General features: G+C 42.8%; 1 protein-coding gene across 1 annotated transcript in view; it reads right to left on the bottom strand.

Annotated features, from left to right (window-relative positions):
- Positions 1-23,242, bottom strand: part of CCNYL1 (cyclin Y like 1) — a 50,951-nt gene that overhangs the window by 10,001 nt on the left and 17,708 nt on the right. The window contains exons 3-8 of the mRNA XM_005306092.4: positions 19,868-19,902; positions 17,694-17,794; positions 14,519-14,554; positions 12,080-12,131; positions 5,753-5,872; positions 2,365-2,531 (exon numbers count right to left, since the gene is read on the bottom strand). Coding sequence (XP_005306149.1) covers positions 2,365-2,531; positions 5,753-5,872; positions 12,080-12,131; positions 14,519-14,554; positions 17,694-17,794; positions 19,868-19,902 — 511 coding nt within the window. The remainder of the gene's footprint in view (positions 1-2,364; positions 2,532-5,752; positions 5,873-12,079; positions 12,132-14,518; positions 14,555-17,693; positions 17,795-19,867; positions 19,903-23,242) is intronic.

Here is a 23,242-nt window from a genome sequence, read left to right as displayed (position 1 = left end):
AAGCCAAATCCAGAAAGTTAGAAGATTTCATGTTCAGAGTCTTAAAATACTATGTAAACATTAAATATCATCCTGGAAAGAGTTTGCTTACTGGCTTCTTCCCCAGCAAAGAAATGCTTTGCATCAGAAGAGTCCTCTTCCTCCTTAACATCCAAATCTCTCCAATCATTTTTAAAACTGCCTTAATCCCAAACAGGCATTGCAGGTTTCTGCAAACGCAGGAGCAGCTAAACTACCACCAGGGCCGGCTTTAGGCCGATTCAGCCGATTCGGCTGAATTGGGCCCCGCGCCAAGAGGGCCCCGCGCTGCAGCTGTTCACCCCGCCCACTTCCCCCTCCTCTCCTGCCCTGCACGCCCCGCCCCCTCCCCTGCTTCCCGCGAATCAGAGATTCGCGGGAAGTCTGAGACTAAGCAGCAGGGGCGGGCCGGCCGGCCGGCAGCACAAGGTAAGCTGGGGTGGGGGCGGGAGAAGGGCTCTGGGGAGGCGCGGCCCGTTCCCGCAGGCCCCAGCACGGCCCCCGTGGCCCGGATCCGGCCCGGTCCCCGCGGCTCGTGCCCCCCCGACCCCCTTGCGGCGCGGCGCGGCTGGGCTCGGGCCCCCCCGCGGCGCGGCGCGGGTTGGGTCGGCCCCCCTGTGGCGCGGCACGGCTGGGCTCGGGTCGGGTCGGCCCCCCTGCGGCGCGGTGCGGCTCGGGTCGGGTCGGTCCCCCGGCGGCGCGGCGCGGGGCCCCCCCTGCAGCGCGGCGCGGGGCCCCCCCTGCGGCGCGGCGCGGCTCGGCTCGGACATCAGCCCAGAGACCAATGCATCTTGTGGGAGTCCAAACCTCTACTTCAATATACTCAATGCTTCCACAGCACTGGAGACAACTGGGTCTCAAGATACCATGTCATAAAGTGCTTTAGTGTAGAAATCTGATGCAACAGGAGTTCAAAACAAAAAAGAAGGCATCAGGCTACTCAATACTTCCTGCTGTCTTGCACCGGAAATCCTGCTGACCAGAAGCTGAGGCACCTGAAGGTTTTGACCAGTTGCTTGCTGAAGCCAGCATAGACCAGTCTTAATGCATACCCATCTTGCAGTTCAGAAGAAGAGACATTTCGCTAAACAAAGAGTCGGAATCAATCACCACTGAAGTAGTATGAAACTTCAGGACGTCCTAAGAAAAGCAATATACTGGGTCTTTCTGGCCACTGAGGGAATCCCAATCTTTCAGCCCCTATTGATGGGAAAACACACAAGGTGCTAAAAGAACTAATGACCAGCTGGTTCACACATGGCAAGAGCCTTTAAGGCTTTCTGAGTCAACTTGTTAGGCCAGAAGAGATTCAAAAGGTCAGGTCCTGGCCTGAGTGCCTCCAGGAACATGTGAGGAAGCGTCATAGCAAACCAGTCATGAACTGCTGTGAGGCACAAAATACAAGTCAAGCTTCTACACGAGGGACACAGTGTGACTGTTCAAAACATTCACATTGTTTTGTGAACCAAAAAATGTATTACCCCCCAACCCAGGTCTTCTCCACACATTTTTATCTAACACAAGCACAGAATACCACAAGAACACAGCAGGAGCTGTGGGGCTCAAGGCCTATTTGTAATGACAGAGGTGGTTCACGGTTTCCTAAGATTTGCAATTGGAGAACCTGAGGCAAAACGAATAGGCAAGAGGAACACATTTATTTGTAGGATGAACAGTACAGCTGAAGAACTGATTGCAGAGACCACGGGAAAGTGCTTTCAACAACTCATTCAGAAGAGAAAGGCAGTCGCAGTACTAGGGGTGCCTATGTGCCACGGTAGGTTCTGGCACAAGACACCTGTTTCTGGACTAAACAGAAGGGGGTGTTCCTGATTTGGCTGAAAGCTGGAATACGGATCCAGGAGTGAGAAATCACAACTAATCCTGAAAGCTCTTACAAAAAAATCCAAAAGCAACAGAAAGTATTTTAATCAATTCTTAGTTTAAATTTCAATGGATTTTTTTTTAAAAGATGTCCATTGTGTCTATAATGGAAATATTTCTTTATTGCACTAGCAAATAGAAACCTGAAAGTGATATCGATTAGTGACTAGCTTGTTTTTTTATTATCAGGCTAAAGGAAGTGAAAATGGCAGACACTAATAACTTTTAATAAATTTTTGCTAACACCAATATGGACTTGCTCTAAGAGAACGCTTTTATCCGGAGTTTCCCTGTTAACAGACAGATAATTCTACTTTCAAGGAAACGAAGCTGGACAACATGAACTATTTCATTTCTCCATACTGCATACCAGCCTTAGAATGGACAACTTTACAATAATGGCAGCTCTCCAAAAAACATTGTTTTTAAGAAAGCAGCAAATTGACCAAACTTGCAACTTACATGTCCTCAACCGTAATGTCCTTCAATATTTGGCAGTAATCCACATTCCACACAGCCTGATCATCCCAAACCTTAGAAGCCAGCAGAATAGCTCCTAGAACTATTCTTTTCCAGTTACTAGGACAGATGTCAATCTCCGCATAGGTTAAGAGTCTTTCCAAGTAAACCTACAGAAAGAGAACTCATCTTAGACATCTCAATCTGAAGTTTGAGTTCCAAACAAGTGTTCAGTCAGATTTAATTAGACTTTACCAATTATGTTAGTTTATTTATTCCAAATCCATTAAGCTACCAGAATTAATGGCTATTACTGAATTTTAGCATTCAGACTTTCAAAAAGATTACACATTCCATTTTAAATGCAAGATATTAAAGGACTGAATGATCTTGAAGTGCAGAATACAATGCATGAAGTAAAACCAGTTTCTAACAATAAGCTCTGCTGTACCAGTAAGACTCATAATGAAAGTCATTTACAACAGTGTGACGTTTTCATTAATGCCAACCCAGGATTATTAACCACTCCACTCTAATGCATTAGCTTTCTCTCTTCATGGCTGGGCTGGTGTGTTTAAAGCAAGATAGCAAGTATTGCAGCCTGCATTTAAGCCATTTTTCCCACAGCCTTAAGCTGTATTGCATCTATTTGCCCCATGCCCATCATTGTGGTATCCAGGTTCCATCACATCACAGCTCCACCTCAATCTGCATGAAGCAGATTGGTAGCCACTGCACACACACCTCAGTAAGCGCTGCCCTCATGTCTCAGCTTGCCGCACTGAGAGGTAGGTGGTGACAAAACCTCAAGTAGAAAACTGAATTTCAAAGTTCCCAATGGATTTCCTACCTCCTCAGATACGATTTCTACCAGCTCCCAAGCAGCTTGAATCTCAACGGTTTCCTTACAGACACTGCTCTTCCTAGAGGTACATACAGGTTTACTCCAGGGCTACATGTGCCAAGCAGCTGGCACATTTATAGAAAAAAAAATTACTTTTGAAAAAAAAATCTACTTGTGAATCAAGATTTTAAACTCCATTCACAAGTGGGTGTGAGGGCCTGGAGAGAACCATAGCTTAGTGACCTCAATATGTTTTCAATACTTTTTCATCTACACCTCTACCTCAATATAACGCGACCCGATACAACACGAATTCGGATATAACGCGGTAAAGCAGTGCTCGGGGGGGGGGGGGGGGGGGCTGCGCACTCCGGCGGATCAAAGCAAGTTCAATATAACGCGGTTTCACCTATAACGCGGTAAGATTTTTTGGCTCCTGAGGACAGCGTTATATCGAAGTAGAGGTGTATTCATAAGACGTTTTTGAATGGAAAAAATGGACTCAAATAGTGAATTAACCTTCTGCTTGTAGCCTTAGACTGGAATCCCAGAGGTTTTCAAATAGCTAATAGAGCCACCTACTGGCTGAAGTCCACTTTTTAAAAACAAACTTCTTCAGATCAGGGGAAATGCTAATTTCCAAATATTTGTATTGGCCAGAATGCCTGAGGTCAAACACAGGAAAGCAACACAAAATGTTTGCAGAGTTTCAGTAGCTCAGTGTAATTATTTAGCCTTCGCAGTCACAATTTTGATTAAATCATTTCTAAACTTTAGGAGTCTGCTTCTTTGCCACTCTCAGTTCTGTTCTCTCTTTTTGGTTGTAATTCTTTCCTCCTCTACTCATCTCTGCATTATTTCTTCCGCTCCCAGATGTGAAACTAAACTGAAATTACCATACAGTTTTATAGTAGGCAACTAAAGCCCAAATTTCAGTAGTCCACACCCCCAGAATAATTATATAAGTTCGGAAGTGGTTTTTGGACCATCAGTGTCAATCTTCAGTTTCTTTATCTGCCGCACTTTTCAAAGTCACATGGCAAGGACATAATGAGATGGATGTATGTTTTGGGTGGGTTTTTTTTAAGATACTATCAAACATACCTGCAAGCAGCTATTTGTCAGAGGACTAAACTTAACAGCTGGATATTGAAAATATGGGAGGAGGGGCTCCAGCATTGCAATGGCAAAGCGGCTCAGCTGCTGGGATTCTTACCAGAGCGCTGTTCCTGGACCCACTTAGGGGCTCGATCGTCTACATCAGTCTCTGGCTAATATACATCTGATAAATTAGAAGCAGCCCACCTCCCTCAACTGATGGAAGGGGAAAGGAGTTCATTCCCCCCAACTGTAGAGGTGTTTAGGGTGGTGGTCCATTACTATATCTTCCTCTAAACTCCCAATTTCTGCAAAAAGTCTCTACTATATTATTATACCCAACCACATTTTGTTTCTCCGCCACCAGTAAATGACTCCACCGGCCCTCTGGTATCATATGCAGAAGCAGAGTAAATAGGACCTGGTTAGTTTTACTATTGCTCACAGGTTTCTGAATAAACCAGTTACATTCAGTGCACTGTGGCTTGGAAAAGTCATGATCAGCAAGGGCTCCACTGCTTCAATTTACCCAACAGTGTATCTTAGTCACCATAAGGGCAAACAGCTTATTTTTAAATGAAAGCTTAAAATGCTCTGAAACTGATTACTTAAGATCCCTTTAGAAAAGTTTCACTGCTCTCCAGGGAAATTAGCCTATATACCACCGGTGAGTGGATTTTGAGTGCCCTGCCGGCCTACCTCAGGTGAAATGAGACGTGATGTCAAAGGCCTTCAGCCATATTGTAAAAGAAGGTCACTGCTACATTTGCAGTTAAGAAAAAATAGGAAAGTCTATACATGAATTTGAAGTTAATGTGCCTGACTGACAGGCCTGGAAACCAAATACTGCAGATACCACATGGGCAGACATTGCACGCTTCATAGTGTTTCTAGGATTTAGACCAAAGTTCAGTCAATTCAACCCTAGTCAATTCATCTGTCCGATGAGTAAGGACAATAACTTTCTAATGTGGATATTTCCCTTAAGAATTATATTGAAGCCACAACTCTGTTCTTATTGGCCAACGAACGGCCATTCAATAGTGGTTGTTTTTAATCACTACTGACGGGCTAGATTCAACCTATGGCCCAGTGGTTAAAGTGCCATAACCCCTTCACCATTCCCCTATAACTGCTTCTCACTAGTAACTATTCACTTTTCATTAATTTTATCAAACTGGAACAAATGGTTTATTTTACAAACTGACCAGACCTTGCATATGCAGACACAGGAAAGGAAGTGTAAGTGCCATTCCTGAAATATCAGAAAAATTATAAATACAATTTTGCAGCGGATTGATAAACGCTGATTTGTGGTTATAGCTGCATTACATCCAGACAGACGCCTTTTTCAATTTATGTATACCTTATATTCCGCAGAGTTCAATCAACTTGTTCAATGGAAAAGAAATGTTGACAGCTTGAATTGAATGATGGAGCATGGCTTACCAGTGTCACTATTGCACATTCAGCTGTCAGCTGCGCTGCACTAAAAAGCGTCCGTACAAAACGGTAAATGTGCTTGTGATCAGGGTCATGCTTGCTGTAGTCATTTGGAACTTCTTCCCGCTGAAACAGAAAGCGCCTAGAGTTAGTCACTGTACATTTAAATGTTACTTGGCACTGCTTTTTACAGCAACACACTGTTGTTTCCTTTCACCAATCTGAAAGGCAAATCTACACAAACTTTTGTTTTGGAAAGAGAAGGAACAAAAAATCCTATACAAAATAGAAAGCAGCACTGGCCATACAAGTAAATATTAGGAGAGTCCTCTAACAAAAAGCAATAGTTTTACCTGGTCTTTTGTAGTCCAGTTTTAATTCACATTTTGCTCCTATAAGAATATAGGTTTGAATGAAAGGCAGACTACTGCCTGTCATCCCGAAGTTACATTTCTTGGTTATATCCTTGGAGTGATGATTAGAAGTATGTAATCTTGACAGGCGAGATGGTGGGTAACGTTCTTGGCATATCAATGGCCACGCTGCATTCTTCTGTAGCCACACAGCAATTACATAACACCAGGAATCCCTAGGCATTCTGCTTCTCGGAAAGTACCATGCAAGATTTTCATTGCTCTGCATGAGCTACCTAGCATGAGGCAAGGGAAATTCTAAGTTCTGAAAAGGTAATTCTTCTTGAAGGGCTGTGGGCAAGAGCATGAACCACCCCCCTGGGGGACTAACTCATCCATGGAACTTTCCTATTTAGCAGGAAGCAAAAATTCCATCCCCAAATAAGCCACAATCACAAATATTGGCCAAACCAGACAGTCTCTACATAAAAGAATAAATGGACACAAATCAGATGTCAAGAATTATAACATTCAAAAACCAGTTGGAGAACACTTCAATCTCCCAGGTCACTTGATTACAGACCTAAAAGTCGCAATATTACAACAACAAAAACTTCAAAAACAGACTCCAACGAGAGACTGCTGAATAGGAATTAATTTGCAAACTTGACACCATTAAAATAGGCTTGAATAAAGACTGGGAGTGGATGGGTCATTACACAAAGTAAAACTATTTCCCCGTGTTTATTTTTCCCCCCTACAGTTCCTCATACCTTCTTGTCAACTGCTGGAAATGGGCCATTTTGATTACCACTACAAACAGTTTTTTCCCCTCTACTGCTGGTAATGGCTCACCTTAACTGATCACTCTCGTTACAGTGTGTATGGTAACACCCACTGTTTCATGTTGTGTGTGTGTGATCTCTCTCTATAGACAGACAGACAACATGAAACAATGGGTGTTACCATACACACTGTAACGAGTGATCAGTTAAAGTGAGCTATTACCAGCAATAATTATATAATTTTATTTATATATAATCTTCCTACTGTATTTTCCATTGCATGCATCCGATGAAGTGGGTTTTAGCCCCCAACAGCTTATGCTCAAATAAATTTGTTAGTCTCTAAGGTGCCACAAGTACTCCTGTTCTTTTTACAAATATTGGAGGCACTGACTTTTCAAAAGACAAAGTGATACCTCATAAGGTTCCCCTCCAGGCTGAGGGGAGGGTGGTGGATGAGAGTAAATCCTGCAAAATGATCGCAGAAAAACAAAATTAGAAGGTACCTATCCTTTCTTTAAAGATACCATCCCTGAAGGATTCTTACTCCTGGCAAAAAGGAAGTTTAAAGGAAATCCCAAAACAGTTTCAGTAAGACAAACCAACAGCTACAGCAAGACCAAAGCCAAATATAAAATGTTTTTGAAAATGGGAGAAGACAAGCATAAGGCTTAAGACAAAAATAATCAAAGTCTTCAGAAATTCGGCCAACTCACATAAAGGACATCCTGGTATCCAAAACTTTATGGTGACGTGAGCGAGTTTGGGCTCTGCTATTTTAGAAACAGGTTTTGCAGGACTGAGATCGAAGAGAGTTCTTCCTCAAGTCCAAAGCAAAGCAAAAGGGCAGCAAATGTATGGGATGAGAATTGAACGCCTGCTTTGCACATGTCTAATAGCAACAGCCTTAACGTAGGCAAGCAGAGGCTGGTTTGTCTCAGATCAAATGAGCTGACATTGACTTGGCTGGCTTGAAACTAGGCTTTAAGAAAGCAAAAACAAACAAAGTCAGACATGGTGCGCTTATGTAAGAATGCTGTCCAGTGAAGAGATGTCAAAAGAAACAAAACTGATGAAAACAGTTCTTGCCAAATAGAAACCCAAGACTTTCTGACAAACCACACATGAAGAAAGGCCTCTCCAGAATGGGCATGCAAACATGGGAATAATACCAGCAGAATGTTCATCTGCATCAGAGGCCACGCCACGCACACCTGATGCTGAGCCAGGCTTGGGCCCTCATGCACTGACTTTGAGCACCTGTCATTTGTCTAGGGAAGCAACAACCTGGTAAAAGGCCTCTGCCCGGAGGTCCACCTGCCTTTCGGCCATGAAGGCTCAGCTGCCCATAACATCACGTTTTACTGCTGCATACTGGTTAACCGGTCAGAACAGATTCCTGTATCCAAGCTCAGGTTTCCTGGGCACAGTACTGTAGCTTCTGTTCTTCCCTCTGGCCAGACCATCCACAACCAGCCAGATTTCAGGTACAAGGTGGAAGACATAACCAGAGTTGTGCTCAGCACAATATTTTCTCAGCTGCCTTTGAAGCAGGGCCAGTGGAGAGAATTATTTACCAAAGCTTCACTCATTGGTTTGAAATAGGGTACAACTTTATTGGACAGGGACTTCTAACCCAGGTATCTCTTGAACCCAGTTCCTGCAAATTCCTGGACTGGAACCCACTCAAACTGTCAACTCCATTACGTTTAATAACTTGGGTATAGTGGAATCCACACAAGCAGAGTCAATAGCCTACTAGTCCTTTCCAGTATACTTGGAAACACGCCCCCCTCCAGCTCATTTTTGTTTAAGCGACAGCCATTGCGGCTACTCAGACCCAGATGATCTGGAGAAGGACATATTTCCAAGTATCTTGACAGATTAGAAACCATGATCAGCAAGATGATCAGGTTCCAGAATGCCAATGCTGATCTTAGCACAAACAGAGCTCCAATCTGAGAGCTCTGATGAAACACAATGTAGTTTTAAGGACAGCATCGAAGGTGGTACCGCACTCGGATGGCTAGGTCTCTGGTTCTGAACTTGTACAGAGAGGGGAGGCTGGAGTCTTTGGGTACGTCTACACTGCAGTTAGACACCTGTGGCTGGCCCATGCCAGCTGACTCAGACTTGTAGTGCTCAGGCTAAGGGGCTGCTCAAATGCGGTGTAGAGGTTTGGGCTGCAGCCGCAGCCGAGCTCTGGGACTCGCCCACCTCACAGGGTCTAGAGCCTGGGCTGCAGCCTGAGCCTGTACGTCTACATTGCAATTGAGCAGCCCCTTAGCAGACCCTAAGTCAGCTGGCACAGGCCAGCCTCGGGCATCTAACTGAAGTGTAGACATACGCTTTGAAGCGGAGCTACCCTAAGTTAAAGGCTTTAGTGGCTGTGAATCAGGGGCAACTAGTCGCTTGGCACCTCCTGCTGATGCTTCATTTGGGAACGTAAAGTCTTGTTCAAGACAGACAGACCTCAGTACTACTGACTTCAAAACAGACCAGAGGATATTAGGGACTCTGCAAACGGTGGAGTTCCTATCTTTGTAGGGGATGATGTTGGACTCTGACCTCTGGGCTGAAAGGGAAGCGGAGTCTGTGAGGGCACAAGTGGCACTGGCACAACCCAGGCATCCAACTGTCAAACCTGACTCTGCCATACAATTCAAGGATTTCTCCTTCAAGTCACTGAGCCAGATTCATAAGTCTCTGGGGTATCTAAAGGAGGGAAGAAGGGATGCTTTTCTCCTGTCCCAAGTGGAAACAGAGGATGATATCCTAAACCAGGGGTGGGCAAACTTTTTGGGCCGAGAGCCACATCAGGGTTGCGAAACTGTATGTAGGGCCAGTTAGGGAAGGCTGTGCCTCCCCAGACAGCCTGGCCCCTGCCCCCATCTGCCCCCTCCCACTTCCCACCACCGACTGCTCCCCTCAGAACCCCCCACTCATCCAACTCCTCCCTGCTCCTTGTCCCCTGACCACCCCCTCCCAGGACTCCCTACCCCTAACCGCCCCCCAGGACCCCGCCCCCTTATACAACCCCTGCTCGTTGTGCCCTGACCGCCCCCTCCGGAGACCCCCCTGTCCCTAACCGCACCCCCCCCCCCCAGAACCCCACCCACTATCCAACCCTCCCTGCCCCGACTACCCTGACCCCTATCCACACCCCCGCCCCCAACAGGCCCCTTGGGACTCCCACACCTATCCAACCCCCCCCGGTCCCAGTCCCCTGACTCCACCCCAACCCCCCCAGAACCTCTGCCCCATCCAAGCACCCCCTGCTCCCTGACTGCCCCCCGGGACTCCCTGCCCCATATCCAACCCCCCGCTCCCTTACCATGCTGCTCAGAGCAGAGTGAGCTTGCAACCACACGGAGAAACGGGCCAGAGCGCTGGCGGCATGGCGAACTGAGGCTGCGGGGGAGGGGGAACAGCAGTGGAGGGGCCAGGGCTAGCCTCTCCGGCCGGAAGCTCAGGCGCCGGGCAGGACAGTCCCGCGGGCCGTAGTTTGCCCACCTCTGTCCTAAACAAAGGAATTCTAGAAGCAAGTAGCAGTGAAGTGAGTGAACTCTAAGGCAAAGCTACCTGAAATGCCTGACACCGGAAATAAAATACAGAGCACAGAAACAAGATTCCTCAGAGACTGCTGGAGCATGGAATCCTACCGATGATCTTAGGCCAGCAGATTCAGGAGGGAATGAAGGGGGAAGTGAAGGAAAAAGAGTTATGATCTGACTGGAAGGCAAGGAGGGCCATGGAAAAGGATACCGGGAACAGTCAAAGCTGGACAGGATGAAGTGGTACTGAAACATCTGCTGAAGAGGTTCAGTTCCTACAGGGAGGACCTTTCTTTGCTGACTGAAATCAAGCAGGAACAGCTGCAAAAATTTCAAAAGCTTAATCTCCGTGGTGACGGGTGATCAACAGGCAGAGGTGGCTGCACTCCTACTCACTATCACTGTCTTTAGGGACAGAAAAGATGTAGAGCTTGCAGATTTCTGCAGGCCTCACACACGGAGTTGAGACACTGGAGCGAGACTCCTCTATGGAAGGTATCTTTACAGAATAATTCTTTTGCCAAATTAAACTTCTTTTAAAGAAGTTTTAGATACTAGGAGGTCAAACGCTGCCGCTCCACAGACACTGTAAAGAATGATTTGTAAAGTTACTTTTAAAAGGATGAAGCTCAGCTAATATAAGTCAATACACACCCCACACCAGAAATATGTATATTTTTAACATTAATAGTAATGTTAATACTAAAGCATATTTTTAGGATCTGGCAGGAAGATTAATCAAAGCTTTATCTGTTTGAATATTTGAAAGGCAAACTGAATTTTTATTTTTATTTTTTTAAAACCACAAAAGTCTTTTAAACCAGCACAGGCACTTCTACGTTCAATCCTGATGAAAAAGAAAACAAAGTAAACGATTAGGACTCGGCCAGGCAGTCATAACTTGACACCACTCAACAACTGCACACTGAAGCGCACAGCCTTCAGCTCAAATCTACTATCAGGTTTTGTACCTTAGAAGATTGTCTGTAAACAGGAGCATGAAAACGAATAACTTTAGAATAATATGTTGAATGCCCCAAACTGCCAGGGTAAGAAACGTTAAGCGTATTTACTTTAAAATTTTGCCTTTCAGGTTCATTAAAGGCCAGACTCGCCGTCTCCTGCTTTGTGTGATGCTTCATGAACTATTTGCTATCACTTAAAGGTTAGGCACAAGGGCTGTAAAGGTAAAGCATGCTTCCTCCAAAATGATTATACAGCCTCAGCCAAGTGCTTGGCACGAAATAGTGTTAAAAAACCCAGACACGGGGAAGAAAGAATAGTAAGAATCAGAATAAACACGGAACTAACATGATGCATGTTAAATGTCACCACTTCACTTTTTGTTGCATCTTATTCTTCAAATACCATGAGGAAAAGTGAAGACTCTACTGCAATTCGCCTACTGACATAATAGTTGGTTGTCTATACATAAACCAATTTGGTTTTAGAAACTCCAAGAGAGGACCATATATCTTTGCCTGCACTTAGATCTAGATTAACAAAAAGTAATTTAAAAGAAGGTGATTTTACTCTTTTAAAGTGAATGCTATTTATACTGGACACACAACACCGACAAGGATGAAAATAAACACATGAGTAACAAAAAAGAAAAATATAAACTCAAGAAATTACACTTACCGTGAGAGGATGGGATTTTTCATCAAAAATATCCAATGATCTGGCTGAATCTCTATCAAACAAGAGTATGCATTTTACCAATGGAGATTAACTATTGGCAGAACAAAGCATTTGATATTGTAAAAATTGTTTACCACATTAAAGCTTTTTTTTTTTTTTTTTTTTTTTTTTTTTTTTTTTTTTTTTTAAGTTTTGTAGGTTTTTCCTGGAATTTGGCACTAGGTTTTGCTGCATTCCCATAAGCATGATTATGAAGAGATTTTCCACAACTGACAGAATTTAATAAGCAAAAGCAGGCATGTGAACAGCTAGCTATGTTCTCACTACCAGAAGTTAAATTAAGCATCTGCATAAAGGCCCTAGAGTTGACGTTCTATGAAATTTATTTACTGTATAGGCTCTTCTGAAAACAAACTTTCATCTCATTATAAAGCAACACTTCTCATAGTCATACCATGTATGCTGAAGCTAAATAGAACGCGACAAGCCCTGGCAGCACAGCTGTCAATGGACCTATGGTAGGCCCTTGCCGCAGAAAAACAAAAACATGTTTTTACATTGAAACCTCTGTCTTGAGTTAGCGGTCTTGATGTAAAATGCTAGCAGAGACAAAGCACAGGTGGTTTGCACTCAGTGTAGCTAGTTGAGGCAAACCCTAGGTGAGGGGTATAGTGCTGACCTCGACTAGCGGCATCAAGGCAAAAAACTACCTGCACCTTGTCTCTACTTGGATTTTACAACAACATGGTTAACTATCTCAACGTCAAAAGCACCTTTTTTCTAGGGGAGATATAGCAAGCATTACATTGGCGACTCCCTCAGCTGCAGCTATCCCTCCTGGGAGCTTCCGTTGGCCCTGTCCTCACTAGGAAAAATGGTGTGGTTATTAATACACGTTAAAATCCTAGTATAGGCAAAGCCACTATATTTTTAATGTGTTAGCTAGTCAAAATAAAACCTTTGCTCCCCAGAATCTACCTCATCCAGCTAATGTTCGTAAAACTACAACAGCCTTGCCTACAGTAGGATATTAGCATGCTAGCTAACATGCTTTAAAAAATACACCTTTTTCTCTAGTAAAGACAAGGCCCGGATGTACTTTTTTCAATCGTGTTAGCTGAATTAAGTTAACTGAACATGATTGAAAAGCCCTCTTACTGTTCCTTATGATGTTCGCTGGCCACATTGTAGCCTAGGCTTCCCTTAGACTTTAACTAGATTAGTTTAATATATGTTAAAGGCAGTGTATGCCTTGTCTACAAAAGACTTGGTACATATCCCATCTTAAAGCCTAGTCTATACAAGACCTCAAACATGAAGAGTGCTTTTCAAACATGTTACACTAACTCGATTGAGCTAACAGTGTTAAAACATGCCCCATTTTTCCCCAACCAAGAAGGGTGGATACCTTTTCAAGGATATTCTCCCCTCCCTAAAAAGAAGGGCTCTGTAAAACCTGTAGGGGTGAAGTAAGATGACATGCATCCTTGCTCTACCCAATCCTTGGGGCTGCCCACTCTCCACCCTGAGAGTTATTTATCTCAAATTAATCTATTCATAATTGATCAGGGCAGTTTATAGGATTGTAGAGGCTAGCTTGGACAGTCCCCAGACATTTGCAGTTTACTCTAGAGACTAGTCTCCACAATCACACTGGCAGTTCTCTCAAGGTAGTTAATCTTAGGTAAGACCTCTAGCAAAAGTAAGACTGCAGCAGATCCCAACTTTACAAATCGTCACAAAGAGGGACAGTGACAGAGATGGCTGGCACCCCTCTGCTGCCAGATCTTATAGACATGATTGGGCTTGTTTTTAAGAAGCTGCTGATTGTTTGTTTAATACATGATCAGACAGTTCGTGTTCTTCTCTATTTCCATTCTCTGAAAGGGCATCTCTAGCAGCTTCATTTGAGGGGCAAAATGTTCTACAAGGCTCAACATTCACTTCCCAATTCAAATATTTAGCATCATACCATGGAAAGGGATAAGATCATATGTAATGAGGTTACTAGTATGTGGTATTTGTATATTAATGTAGTACACAGGGCAAAATTTTCTTATGAACATCTAAATTGTAATAATCTAAACCCCATTTTATTTAGGAGACGACCAGCCAAAGCCCAGAGCAAGTGCTGGTACACTTAAAAGCAGCAGCAGGTTTTAGAACAAGTTCAGTATGTTTTTCCAACACTGCCACTTTAATTTTTGTGCTTCACCCTCGACGTAGTATTGAACATAAGCATTGGTTTACAAAAAGGTTGATCAGCCTATGACATAACTATGAAGGAAAAGCAGAGGCTCCATAAAACTGTATGATGTTTTGAACCTAAATTACTTACTAATTATGCCAACTACAGCTCAAATGACTTGGACATACAACTGTTAAGCCACACAGTTATGATTTTGCTTAACTAGAGAGAAGTTTATAGAGAGTGCTCACCTGTTCTTTATGTGGTAGTATATTGCTAACGTCACACTGCGAGGAAAGGGGGAAAAAAGGTTATTTTACCGAAGCATATTCTGCCTTCACAAGATGTTGCTCAGGACAAAAACAGATTTCTAGAACCCATTTAGAGTATGACTTTATTCTATTTCTGAAGTTGAAATGAAATTAGTGATTCCCCATCTCCCAGGTACATTTTCTTCCTTAAGTTCTCATTCCCTGGTTCTGGTTCTCTCTGAACGGAAGTTAGCCAAGACAGATACAATCTGATTTGCTAGCTACACTCATTTTAAAACTACATGTATACATCTTTGTATCATAAAAGAAGTCTGAGGTACCTAGTTGAATGCATGTCTGATTAACCACTGACAAAAAGCTTCAGCATGCCAGAAGCCCGCTCATCATAAGCTCCCTTTGGAGTTTTGTTTTTTTAAATAGTGTACTTTAATGGTAAGATGGGCTTATTGGCTGAAACATCTGTTCGTTCCACAACCAGAAAGCAGCCAGTCCATAATGGTACTCAGATACTACGGCAACATGGGCCATATAAGTGGAACAGATGCATTGGTGGAAAGCGGCTAACACCCACTACTGTATGGTACCGACATACACCAGAAACAAATCAAGTTATTGATCCTGAGTTATACTGACAATATCATGCTTTGAAAATAAACATGTCCACATTTATTGACAGGGCACCACTAGTCTATCAAAATAAACAATTCAGTTATAAACTGTCATTTTAAATTGGTCATGATTTTATTTTATGCCTAGTTCACTATTAACCCTCTAAATTAGAGCGGTTGTCGTCTTCGTTTCCAAAAACTGGCCAAAGAAAATTCTGAGTAAGTCTCACTTCATCTTTAAATCATCCAACTGGGCCCAAGTTCTTCTGTATGGTGGTTTCTAAGAAGTGAGCAGCCTTAAAAACTGTGACTCACGCAGAGACAAAAACACATTAATTACATGTAAGCAGAGCTTCAGTTTGGAAGTTCCCTTGCTACAAATATACTCAAGATCCGATTTTAAAAGTTTCAGGTATTTCAGGTACTTGCCCAAGCTCCCCTGCCAATTTTTTTTCCTGCTCGTTTCCTACTGTGTATGAGACCCACAAAAACAAGCTAAATAGTAAAACGGACTATAATGTCACATGTACAAAGTCAGAAGTCTGGAAAAAACTGTTGTAATTTCAGTCACAATAACCTTGGGTAAAAATTTTCAGACAAGTGATTTTTCCCCTTTCAATATCCTTTAATAAACTAAAATCAAATGACCCTGCATTTAGTCAGTGGATTGTTCAGAACTGGCTGAACGGGTAGGAGCACCGCAGCTCTTCAGAGTGTAGAGTGCAGAGAAAAGCCCGGTCTACACAGTTTTTGCTACAGTGATGGTCAGTTTTGGGCTATGGTTTATTTTTACTGATGTTGTCACAGCAGTTTGATATGCAGCATGGACACAGTTAGACCAAAAGGTGTCTTATGCTGGTATAGTTCGTTTCCCCTGCCCAAATATTTACACTGGGGGGAGGGGCTGTACAAAATAGTTAAAGCAGTACAACGCATGCAATAAAATTGTTCTCTTATTTCACTTGCTGAGATTTGGTGCAACCATTTGTTTGAGTAGAAGTACAAAATTTAAAAAGCCAGAACATTCAGAGTAATTAATTTAATATTATGAAACATTAAATTGACAGCTATAGAGACTAAAGTATCTGTTTAGTCAGAGAAAAAGGGCATAAGGGGAAACTCCACTGCCCATTTCCCCACCAGGGAGTGTCAGTCATAGCCCCAGAGGCAGACAGGAGTAGAGTTCACTCTCTTGCCCATTCAGTCCTGGCCACACCTGTTGCGACTCGAACAACTCATTTCACATGGGCAATGAAACAGCCTTCAGATGGCAGTGACTCACTGCTAGTACTGGCCAATAAAAGGGGAACTGGTGATTCGGTTTTCCACTTTGGCTGGAAGACTTCCTTTTGAAACAAGTCTGACAGTTCTATTTGTCTGGATCAGATGTGAGAGGCAAGCTGTAGGTGCAGCTTCCTAATCCCATTACAGTTCTGAGCCGCATAGCCCTCTACTAGAGTAACCTCAGAGTCCTACCAAAAGAAGAAACTTACCAAGTCCTAAACAAAGTTAGACATGCCCAACATGCCACCTAACCCATTGCTGAAAGGACAGCCAGGCATATGGCAAGGCGAGAGAGGACAAGAGGGGATGGGATGGTTTGAACTCTTCACCTTCAGCACCTCCCTTCTGGCCAAGCAGTAGCTGTGTCACTTTCAGGTCTGGATTCCAATAGCCAAGTCAGCAGCTTAATACACTTCCAAAATTTGTTCAAACTTTAGCATCTGCCTGCAGGTGCAATGCCTTGGGGGAGCTACCAAGTCTTCCTCTTTGTTGCATCCAGGAAAGGAAAAATCACTTCTCAGCTTTGGCTCCCTACCAGCTGTGTATGAAACTAATTCTCACTATGCTATCAGCAGCACGTGGATCAAAAAGAAGCCTCAGGTGGGGAACAACAGAGGTTGTATTGTCACTTCTTTTTAGATGAAAGATGTTTTATAACTATACTCAAATACATGACGACAACTGTGGAACCAGAGCTAAAACTATGCATTAGTTATAGTCTTCTACCACTAGAGGGCAGACTAGCACTACAGGCAGCTTGGGAAGAAGTTCCAAAGGGCTGTATTATATAGAACTCCCCACAAAACCACTTCCCGTTTTTCAACCCAGAGTTTTTGCTTTGCTTTCATTTTAAAGAATTAAAAAGCCCCTTTTTATTCAACATCAATACTGCAATTCTGCAAAAAATCATCAAGTGACCTGAGCGTGGTTGTAACTAAGTCTTGTCTCCACAGCACATTAGTATGCAGCGGAGTGTGAATCTACAGTGCACAGGCCTGCCATGAAGTAATATCCTATGCAGACAAGCCCTGACATGTGAAAACGCCTTAAGCTGCATTACTGGATGGCAAGGGAAAAGCTCAACCCTCACACCTCCCGAAACCCTAGCCCCAAGTCCCTTTCCGTGACCAAACTGTCAGGATGAACTGTAAAAACAGAGCCAGTTGAATGCCTTGACTGACAGAGACCAGCATGATTAACTAACCCCAGGCTCAAAGCCCGCAACGTCACTCTGCCTCTTGCATGATCAGAATGGTACTTACCATTTTATTGTGCTTCTAAGATTAGGCTGGCTGACTGTGCTGTCGTCTATAAATATGGTTGAGCATGAGCTATACTTTTTCGTAAGCTGCCCTGGAGAAACCTTAAAAAAGAGAGAGACAGACAGACAAATTTAAGAAAAGTTTGTTTACAGAAATTTGGGTTCTGGGTGTACAACTTCATCGACATCCAAAATACTGTAGATGGATACTAAGTAGCAAACAGGAGGCACTTGGAGATGAATGCTCTTTGCGTCTAAACTGCCCTATATCAGTACAGTCAGTCAAGATGCTGCTAATTCAGCAACACAGACAGAAATGTTCATGTACACAAACGCAAGACACACAAAAATGTAACTGTTCTAATTTTAGTTCGGTATCAGCCTTTTCCCTCCTTTAATACATTTATCTACTTCCTCTATACCAACTGCTCCCATGTCTCCTTCTCCCACTCCTTGTTTATCCCCTTCTTTTATACCACACCCCACACTTTAAACATGCTCCCATTTTCTGGCCGCTCCATCCTCCCTTTAAATCCCAGCTCTTCCATAAACTCTTCATAACATCAATCTCTTCCTTGTATCCTGTTTATCATTTTGAACCAGAACGTGAGTTATCTTGAGATCTTTGTTTTAGTCTGCAGCTGTAATCTCAAGCAAAGAAGGATCTGTACTTGGGATAGGAAACCTCAGAAGACACCTAAGCATGCTGAAGGATGCAATATTGGTAATTTCATTACCAATGAGTGCCTCTTCCCTAGTAAGGTATAATTCACTTCCTGTCCTCCAACTACGTAGCGTTTGATGTTTGAACAAGATCTGATTGTTTAAAAAAAATATTTAAAGGATTTCTCTGCCTTTTAGTATTAAAAATATCAGGATTTGATTTCCCTCTTTCTTGGAGGACTCCCTGAACAACCAAAGGGATATGACCTCACAATCACGTTGAAGAGATTTAACTGAATAGTTTAAGGTTTGCCAACCTCTACTTAATACCAAACCTCAGTCACTGAGAAATCTGTGTAAGCTCCAACACCTTTCACCCCCTCAACTGAGGCCTGGGAAAAGATCCCATGGCAGTTCTTAAGTCCTCCAGCAAAAACAAGAAAGTCTTCAACCTGAATTTTGGAACTTTTATATATATATGAAAATAAGAATGACAAAATACACAAGTCATTGTGCTAACAACGTGGGCATATACATTTCACCTTCCATGGCACATCCAAAAACTTTCAGCACCAAAGCAGTTTTACTAATTTAAGTTTGGTTTTTTTAAGTACCAAGAGTGTAAGTTATTAGAAGACATCTCCCTGGCCTATTATCCAGTGGCATAATAAAGTCTCATGCATTTCTCTCTCTGGTGAGATGTCAAAAAGGAAAAAAAAAAAAAAGGGAGAGGGGGGAAGGGAGCTAGATGTGTGAAGTATCAGCAAATGAGAAGATCAGAACAGTTTTGTCTACTAAAAAGTTACTGCTAGGTTATCGTGGTCCCAATTTCCAGAGGTGCTGAATACTTGCAGCTCTCACTGAAGTCAGTGGTCCTATGGACGGACGCTCAGCACTCCTGAACAGCCAGATCACTTCTGTTTATTAGAAGCCATCGCTCAATTTTTTCTTCCTTTTAACAAGAAAGTTTGCCCTGAAGAAATGTCATTACTTCAATGAAGACTAGCTGCATTGCCTAAAATTGCCTTTAGATAGCAGCACTCATAACAGCAAATCTTTCTTGAATTAAGATTTAAATAGCTTGTCATCTCAGGTTTTAAATGTACCTGGTTTTACTTCTGCTTTAAAGAGACATCAACATAAGAATCACACTTGTCTGAATTTTGCCCCCTACTACTGTTTATAATTAATACACAAGGTCAGTAGAACTGAAAAAAATATATAAATATATATATGCTGTTTTGTGTTTTGACAGCTCATTCATCGCTGTGCTCTCCTGTGTTTGTTTTCTCCATTTGCGTAGATCTTTCACACAGCAATCTAAAAAAAACCCTCAATCATTTCTTTCCTAAACTTTGAAAAGGTAATTGTATAATCAATAAAATTTGCAGGGACTTTAGGGGACATAAAGGACCTACAGCTACTCTGAACGTGTTTTTGAAATTTGACTAAGTTCCAAGTTGACAGTATCCCTTAAACAGCATCTTACGTCTGATGGTTTGTTTTACTTACATGATTGATGTGGTTACTCTTCCTCTTCTCTCGCACTAGGAATGGGGGAGGAAAATGAACTCAGTTATAAATTAAGAAGTTCCATAGCAAGGCACGCAGTGGTATCAAGCAAGCTGTAGTGTTTTCCCAAAATATAAACAAGCAACACATAGGATGCTATCTTAGTTCTTGTACTTTCCATATCTGGAATTCAGTTTTGAGGACAAATAAATCAATACACTTGTTTTTAAATGTTTCACAAAGCTATTATTAATAAGTATTCTCCCACTTATCCAAACGACCTGGGAACAGCCAAAACTTTCCGCTAACTGGGCATTTGGATAAATGGAAGTGCCAGAGCTTTTAGTGCTAGAAGCCAGAGGAAGCAAGAGACAGTGGTTGGGCCTTCCTGTGCTCTGACCCTGCATGCTGCTGCATGGACAGAGCCCAAAGGGAGGTAAAGAGAAGGGTAACGAAGCGGAGAGTAGCCACAGGAGATAGGAGCATCCTTGACAGCCTCAACCTCTGCAAGCACCAGTACAAATAGGGAGGGGTAGGACTGGCCCCATCCATTGGGGCTTTCAGTGCCAGGAAGCGCTCAAGCAGCACCAAGGAAGCTATTCCCCATTGCAGCTACTCCCCCCTCTGCCTCTATCTTTCCTTTCCATTCTCTCCCCTTCAACCTCCTCTTCCTTCCTCCTGCCCCATTCATTTTCCTTAACCCATCAAGTCTCCCTCTGTCCTTTCTCAGTGAACCCCTCGTTTCTTTCTTGCTCTCTCCTCCCCTATGTTCTCTCATTCTCCCCCCACACCTCACTTTTCTCATTCCTATCTCTATAAATCCTCCCAAATCCCAGTTCCTGCAACCTTAATGTTAACCAGACAGTAGGTGATAACCGAGCTTTTTTTGGGAGGAGGGCGAGAGACACTGTGGCTTCGTATAACTAGGGTTTCTGGATAAAGGCAATTCAGATAAAAGAAATTATACTGTTGCTCAAATAAAATCAAATGACAGAGTCTAAACTCAGTTTACAACCACAATTAAGAATTGCGCTATTTCAGTTGCATAGTCTAAAAAGTGCAGAAGTGTTGAAAATATGTATGGAGGCTAACTGAACTATTTGGCAGCCAGAAACACTTGATAAAAGCTTTACATTCAAGACATTATCTCATCTGTAAAAGTTGGACATATTTTACAACTAGCTGTTAGTTTTCATATGCACAGATGGAAATATTCTCAGCATCAACTTCTGGCCCTACCACACAGTTCAAGGATAACTACCTCCGTTTTGGGAAGACTTCAGAGGTTCAGAAAAAACCCCAGCCATTTCCACAAACAGAGGCTAGGGAATCCCTGCCCATCCTGGCTAATAGCTATTGATGGACCTATCCCTCCATGAACTTATCTAGTTCTTTTTTAACCCTGTTATAGTCTTGGCCTTCACAACATTCTCTGGCAAAGAGTTCCACAGGTTGACTGTGCGTTGTGTGAAGAAATACTTCCTTATGTTTGTTTTAAACCTGCTGCCTGTTAATTTCATTGGGTGATCCCTAGTTCTTGTGTTATGAGAAGGAGTAAAACACACTTCTTTATTCACTTTCTCCACACTAGTCATGATTTTATAGCCCTCAATCACAGCCGCCCCTTAGTCGTTTCTTTTCCAAGCTGAAGAGTCCCAGTCTTATTAATCTCTCTTCATATGGCAGCTGTTCCATATTCCTAATATTTTTTGTTGCCCTTTTCTGAACCTTTTCCAATACATCTTTTTTGAGATGGGGCAACCATATCTGCATGCAGTATTCAAGATGTGGGCGTACCACGGATTTATATAGGGGCAATATAATATTTTCTGTCTTCTTATCTAGCCCTTTCTTAATGATTCCAAACATTGTTTGCTTTTTTGACAGCTGTGGCACGCTGAGTGGATGTGTTCAGAGAACTATCCACAATGACTCCAAGATCTTTCTTGAGTGGTAACAGCTAATTTAGACCTCAACATTTTATATGTATAGTTGGGATTATGTTTTCCAATGTGCATTAATTTGCATTTATCAACATTAAATTTCCTCTGCCATTTTGTTGCCCAGTCACCCAGTATTGAGAGATCCTTCTGTAGCTCCTCTCAGTCTGTCTGGGACTTAACTATCTTGAGAAGTTTTGTATCATCTGCAAATTTTGCCACCTCACTATTTATCCCTTTTTCCTGATCATTTATGATTATGTTGAATAGGACCGGTCCCAGCACAGACCCCTTGGGGACACCACTATTTACCTCTCCCCTTTCTGAAAACTGATCATGTATTCCTACCCTTTGTTTCCGATCTTTTAACCTGTTACAATCCATGAGAGGACCTTCCTCTTATCCCATGACAACTTAGTTCGCTTAAGAGCCTTTGGTGAGGGGCCGGTCATGCAATCTTTTTATGCCACAAACTTAACGGCGGGTGAAAAGGGACTTCTCATTCCAAAGATGACACAAGCCAAAGCTCATGGCCATCTGGCCACATTTTTATTTGTTATACAAAGTCTGCATGAGGATTGGAACTACTTCAATTTTCTCATGATACTGTCTTGGTCTTTTTAAAAATACAATAAGGATGAAAAGCCAACTATAAAGTAGCAGCAGTAAACAGAACTAAAACTAGCTAAGCAAAGGGAGCAGCTGGGGATATTTATATGTACAGAACAAGCTGAAAGATAATCAGCAGTCTGGCTATCGGCTTGTACAACGTACCCTCTTTCCAAACCTTCAACCTTTGACGTTACGGATTGCTAGCTCCTGAAAGCAGAGAGAGTCTTCCTGCCTGTCTGTAGAAACTAGCACATCTGACACCAATGTCTAACTACCACTTTTAACAAACAAGAACTGCTGGCCCAGTTAAGTTGAACGTCTCAAAGTGAAATCACTGATTTTATTGACCTGGCAAAATGTTCAGAGATAAAGCAGATCCAGTACAGTCTACATAAAAGGTTCTGCATCTTCTACTCATGGAAAAGTCCTGGCCACTGTAGCGCTAACAGTTACTAATCCTTAGCAGGTCCATACTACTTTTCCCAAACAAATGTTTAGACATCAGTTCCAAGGAATACTGAACATGTCAGACCCACGTTTAAGACGCAGCCTCCGCCAGCAGGACTTTCGTATAGTTTAACATATTTCTGGCATGGCTTAAAGACTGCATACTGCACAAGTAAACCACATTCCCAAATGTGTCAAGTTTTCTGATACACTTTAAAGTGGTATTTGGTTACTAAGTTCTAATATTTGCAACTTCATCTCTATAGCTGCCCCAACCTCTACCTCTTTTGGGGGGGCTTTTTGGTAGGGTGGGAGCTAGCTGGAGTCCTCCTTCCCATGACTAACTTCAGTGCCCACCTCTCTCGCTTAGAGATTT

The sequence above is a fragment of the Chrysemys picta genome, chromosome 11 (genome assembly GCF_011386835.1).
Source record: "Chrysemys picta bellii isolate R12L10 chromosome 11, ASM1138683v2, whole genome shotgun sequence".
Classification (NCBI taxonomy): domain Eukaryota; kingdom Metazoa; phylum Chordata; order Testudines; family Emydidae; genus Chrysemys; species Chrysemys picta.
The sequence above is the reverse complement of the archived record's forward strand: the minus strand, read 5'-3'. Positions and strand labels throughout refer to the sequence as shown.